Source organism: Gymnoscopelus microlampas, assembly GCF_963454915.1.
Source record: "Gymnoscopelus microlampas genome assembly, chromosome: 7".
Classification (NCBI taxonomy): Eukaryota; Metazoa; Chordata; class Actinopteri; order Myctophiformes; family Myctophidae; genus Gymnoscopelus; species Gymnoscopelus microlampas.
In genome coordinates this window covers 28,288,989-28,294,959 of record NC_139944.1, presented here as the reverse complement: position 1 = coordinate 28,294,959, position 5,971 = coordinate 28,288,989, and the positions used below count along the sequence as shown (strand labels likewise).

The window sequence follows — 5,971 nt, the reverse complement described above, 5'->3', positions numbered from 1 at the left end:
ACATTCACAAGAAACTATGAAACATACATGAGATAGTGTTAGAACAAATACAGTATGATAGACTGCCCCCTCCAAGTATTTGCACCCTTGGTAAAGCTAAAAGCACCTTGAGAAGATAAACAGTACCAACATCATGACCTAGGTATTATCAATTTAATTTTCAATGAAAGAGGCAAGATTATGTTTTTAATAAATTATTAACATGACTTATTAGATATTTTGAATAAAATGAATGGCTTTTCAGAGTTCCGAATTTGTAAAAGAAAGCGTGCGTCATCATCTAATAAAATAACGTGCCTTAAACTCTGTAAATTTGAGTCCTCATCATGCAGTGTAAATGTCTTCAAGTGGTGTTTTTCATCAAACACAATTTATTATAACTGGTTTAGAAACAAGCAGAAAAATACATTATAATGTACTTACCAAAGTTGAAACGACCCAGAGAAGAATTGAGCTCTATACCGTTTCCTCTTTCATCATGGTGTAAAGATGCTGTCAACTCTGTAGTGTCTTCCTTCTGATTGTGAGATCAGGTGCAGTGTCCCCTCTTGAGTGTATTTCTGCCCACAGGGTACAAACCTCAGAGTTAGATGCTTTTACAGTGTTGTTTTGTATATTTGTGTACAGCACTTTGGTCAACGGCTGTGTTTTACATATACTTCAGACATACACTTTTCATTCTTACTTACATTTGTATAAGCTATCATGCAAACTGAAACATTTGCAATTGTGTTTAGGGGAATTGCAAACATCCAAACAACCTGTGCTACAGGACATGTTTTGATATTAGGGTAAACAATTTCAAAACAGGTGACTTTGGGATTCATTCAAAGATACTTCATGGCGAACACAGAGGGTATCACTGCAGGAATTTGAGAGAGCATTAGAGTATTGCTAGTCCAACCCCCTCAATACAATAAAATCAGCAGGGATTCAGTGATTTTAGCTGTTTATTCAGTGTTCCAAAAATACAACATGATGCATCTCCTCTCCTCTCATCTGGTGCTACTGTACATGTTCACCATATACTTCCACGAGAAAGAAAAGTAGGTGCGCTTCCTCTCTGGATGCTTTCTTAAGCAGTGGGTGCTCAGCCAGACTAATTAAAGAAAGGAACCACCCTTAGGTGGAAAAATGTCAGCACTCCAAAATAAGGGATGCAGGACAAAGGCTCAGTTATGCATTCTATGCCTTTTTAATCTGCTCTGAGGAAGGCTGGGCCTGAAGCAAGTTAGCCTAAATAAAGAGTATGCATAATTGAGTCTTTGTCCTGCATCCCTTATTTTGGAGTGCCGCCATTTTTCCACCTTAGGGTGGTTTCTTTCTTCAAAGAACAAATATAGATGAGAAAAAAGTGATGAAGCTGCCTACATGACTGATTTTTATTTAATTGTATTCCTTGTTACCAGTCTTGATATTATTGATGAATTGAAGAAGATAACTATGTTAATGTTTTTTTGTATCCATTCCATTACCCTTCATATCGAATTGGATATTGATTTCATTGTTATGTTTTTGTTATTGTAGCCTATGTGTATTTCATTGCATTACTTCCAGGAAGACTAGACGTCTCTAGGTTGACAACTAATGGGGATCCTAATGAACAATCTTGTCTTAGGCTATGAATAACAATTTTCCATTATATGTCGAAGTAATATCTCTTCAGTACAATACTGTTTGTCCAAAAAAAAAGTTTGACATCTTACATTGATAATAAACATATGTAAAATACATACATTGTCAATTATGCAGATTGATTGAATACTTTATTAACAGTTTGCAATTGTAGAGGTACAGTTTACAATGATTGTTAAAAGGATAACACAAAAAGCTCCATGTGTATTCAACTCATTAAGACATATATACACAATAATAATAAGTATTTATTTAATATTTTTCAAATCTGGATCATGAATAAATAAAGCGAAACTGTATTCATGCATTTATTTTACAATCACTGGAATGTTCAGCTTTAATGTCACAAATAAAAACATCTTTAACCACATTAACCCCAGCATGCCTTGTCTGGGACAAACATCCAGCAAAAAATAATAATAGCAGATCTACAAGCTCACTAAAGTAAATAAGATAAATCAGATATAATTCAGGTAAATAATGTTTACTCATTCTAGTCGAACCAACCAAGAAAACCAAGACCTTGTAGATTCTTGTGAGAACTTTAAGAAAACAAAACAAATACAATAAACACAGTTTTACTTCAAAGACAAAAGGCAGAAATCATGGGTGGGTGGGGGGGGGGGGGGGTCTGAGGGTTCAAAGGTCGTGCAAATAAATCACATGTTTCATACAGCAGTTTTAAGCGCAGTACTACAACCATACCACCACCAGAGGGTGCGGGTTCCTTGGGATACAGGAAGAGTAGCCACCTCTTAAACAATATGAGCTAAACTGGCTTTTTCTTTTCTTTCCCAAAATGTTAACACATAAAACAATACATGTATGCTGTGGGAAAATGGTCTTGAAATAATATAAAGCAGTGATTCTCAAACCTCACGGGTCCACTTGGTTCCATTTGCACATTCTCAGCTACATCATTCCATTCAATCCGGGAAAGCATCATTCTCATTTTAGTAGTTAAAGGAGTATGCTAATGTCTAAAATTCAATACAATTATTATTATTATTATTAGTGGTTCAGGAATGCAAAAAAAATCTCCAGGAATTCATGGGGTGTGTAATTGATAGAAAATAAGTCATTGGGTTAGGGTCCCACTCTGAGTGTACAATTGGAACCACATGGACGGGGGTCAAGTAACCCAGAGGGTCCCTGGACCTCACTTTGAGAACCACTACAATAATATGTATGCAATACTGGATTTATAATTGAATTTGAGTTTGTCAAAAATGACAATGTAGGACAAGTATTATTACCATTATATAGACTTTATTTTTTAAATATATAGAAACGGTTAAAGAGAACCGTTTACGAAAGGGATCGTTAAGAGGGGGTCGTTAACGAACCAGAATTGTTAACCCATTAAAACCAGGAAAGCATCTGTGTCATTTTAGATTTGAGCTACATATCGTCTCTATCCGGCGGAAACCTCACATGTCCAAAACTGCCACTTCCCAGGATTCAAACTAAAAAAAAAGGAGAAAAAGCAGCAGATCCACAAGCTTCAAACACGTCGCTTGTAGACCGGCTACTCTTGATGCCCCTGTGTGACGCTGCAGTGCGATCAAGCAGGGCGCCGATAGGCTCTATGCACAGCAGCCATTTTGGAGAAAAATTGGGCCTCTTCTTACTTCCTTCACAGTTGTTACCAATGATACTAATGAAGGCTCTGTTCCATTCTGGTCAAACAGAGTCAGGGTGCTGATATTGTGCATGTTGGCTCTCTAGAAATACTACTAGTGTGTCTCAAAGTGTGGTCCAGGGACCCTCATGGTTCCTTGAGAGGGTGTAACTCTGAGAGTGTACAAATGGAACCAAATGGACCCTCCCGGGTCCATTTGGTTCCATTTGTACACTCTCAGAGTTATGGGGGTCCTTGAAATTAAAAAGTTTGAGAACCACTGCGCTACACTAAATGGAACAGAGCCTTCATTAGTGTCATTGGTAACACCTGTGAAGGAAGCAAGGAAGGGGCCCAATTTCTGTCCAATATGGCTGCTGTGCATAGAGCCCATCTAAGAAAAAAAACACAAAAAGTTAAAACATGGAGATTAGAGGTTTCCCCTGAAGAGGTTTAGGTGGTCTACACAGGTGTTAAGTGGTCTCAGTGCTTCTTCATGGAGTCCAGGACCCTCAGGATGTGGAGGAACAGGTTGACTATGTCCAGGTAGAGGTTGATGGAGGCCAGGATGTGTTCCTCGGGACTCAGCTGGTTCATCAGCAGACTGGTGTCGAAGATGATGAACCCACAGAACACCAGAGCTCCACACGCCGCATAGACCAGCTCCACCGAATCGTCGTGGAAGAACATCCGCATGAAACCGGCGATGATCAGGATCCACAGGCAGGCGAACAGCCCCGCTCCTAGCTTGCTGAAGTCCCTCTTGGACTGGAAGGTGTAGGCGGTCAGTCCGACGAACACGGCACAGGTCAGGACGAAGGCTTTGAGGACGATGGCATATTCATAGAATGTCACAGCTGTTGCCACGGAAACCGCCTCCAGCAAAGTGAAGGCAAACAGCAGGTAGAGGTTGATGGGATGTTGATGCCTGTAGATACGCAATACACAAAGTCACAATTATTACACGTAAACGTCTAATCGCAATTATTTGAGATAATCGCAATGATTTTTTTTACATAATCGTCATAATCGTTTCTATGTTGAAAATGTATCACACATTTTCAAATATATAAATAGCAGAAATAGCAGATCTACAAGTTTACAATGCGTCACGAATTGACACGTTGTAAGCTTGTAGATCAGCTATTTCTGCTATTTTTAAATGTATACAATTATAAAATATGTCAATGATGTCTTTGTTTTTAAGTTATTTGCCCATTTTTGCTTTTTTTAAAAATCGTTAATAGCAATTATTTGAGTGACAATTAAAGGGGAATACCACTCATTTTCAACATTGAACCATGTCATAATATATCTTAGAGCTGTCGTGTGGAAATAAGAAAAATCCCCCCCCCCCCTTCTATGTTGCCTAGAACAGGAGAATTGATTGAATTTCATGTGCTTTTTCTCTGCAATCTTCTAAATAAAGTATTCAATCAATCAATCAATCAATCAGAGGGCGGGCCAAAGAGTACACCGTCCGTATGTCACTGATCACATGACCCCAACAATTCTCCAGTTATAGGCAACATAGAAGGGGGGGATCTTTTTCTTATTTCCACACAACAGCTCTAAGATACATTATGACATGGTTGAATGTTGAAAATGAGTGGTATTCCCCTCTAATCGTCAACTTAAATTTGTAATCGTGACAGCCCTACCTGTAGACGGCCAGAGCCAGCAGGAGAACCAAGGACCCCACAGCTGACACCAGCACCACAGCTGGACTGGCGTGGACAAAGGTCTTGATGGGATCACAGAACATGAAGACAGCACATGTAGCTGTGGTCAGAATGATCTGGAGGGACAGGATGGAGTAGACCTTACGGAGAAACCCCATCCTGACATGAACGGCAGCGGTAGAGACATTGGTTCCATAGTTGAAGTCATCTTCTATGGAGCCTCGAGGATATTTCTCCGTAGACATGATGCTGTTTAATCTCTTACTAAACTATAAATGTTATAATAATGTTGTTTAGTCTCGTACTATTATGATAATAGTGATAAAAACAACAATGAAACCGTCCGCTGTGTTTACTTGCTGTTGACGCAATCCTATCGTTTCCGCATCTGTGTTTGTTTCCGCATAGGCGCATACGTCACGACGTTTATAGGGTGACGTTCATCTCCGTCCTCATCTCCTTAAAGGAGCAGCAGCGATGTCTGCTGCCCCCTATGGCAGTGGTTCTTTTTCATGTCAAGGACCCCTAAATTAATGTGTATTGGGCCACGGCACGGACCCCCACCCATCTGAAAACATTTTGTGCCAAGGACCCCATACAAAATGTGTGGTGGTAGAATTTGAAAAAATACACAAACATTTACAAAAAAATGTCAACATTCTTTTTTAAATAGCTGATGTAAGGCCCTGGGGGTCCCCGGACCCCACTTAGAGAACCCCTGCATTAGACCACGGACCATCATAACTCTGAGTGTATACAACCCTTACGGGTCCATTTGGTTCTGTTTTTTGGTCCATTTGGTCCACTTTTGAGAACCACCGCATCAACCCATCTGCATATTCACAATAGTGAAATTAACACTGAGGATTATACAATGTGCATGGGGGTCCTTGACAGAGGTGTGTTCTAGGTTTTTCGAAGGGCATATGATAATTATTCCCTGCACGAGCAGCACGACGTGCACGTGGTCAAAGGATGAAATGTTCAGCAGTGGTGGTAAAAGTACTCACATGTTGTACTTACGTAAAAGTAT

At 39.6% G+C, this 5,971-nt stretch overlaps 1 protein-coding gene across 1 annotated transcript; it reads right to left on the bottom strand.

Annotated features, from left to right (window-relative positions):
• Positions 1–3,490: 3,490 nt before the first annotated feature.
• tmbim4 (transmembrane BAX inhibitor motif containing 4) lies at positions 3,491–5,318 on the bottom strand. The gene is made up of 2 exons (XM_084062017.1): positions 4,918–5,318; positions 3,491–4,184 (listed from the first exon to the last, which is right to left on the bottom strand). Exons 1-2 carry the CDS (start codon positions 5,181–5,183, stop codon positions 3,740–3,742), a joined length of 711 nt encoding a protein of 236 aa, XP_083918143.1. The 5' UTR covers positions 5,184–5,318; the 3' UTR covers positions 3,491–3,739.
• Positions 5,319–5,971: the final 653 nt, after the last annotated feature.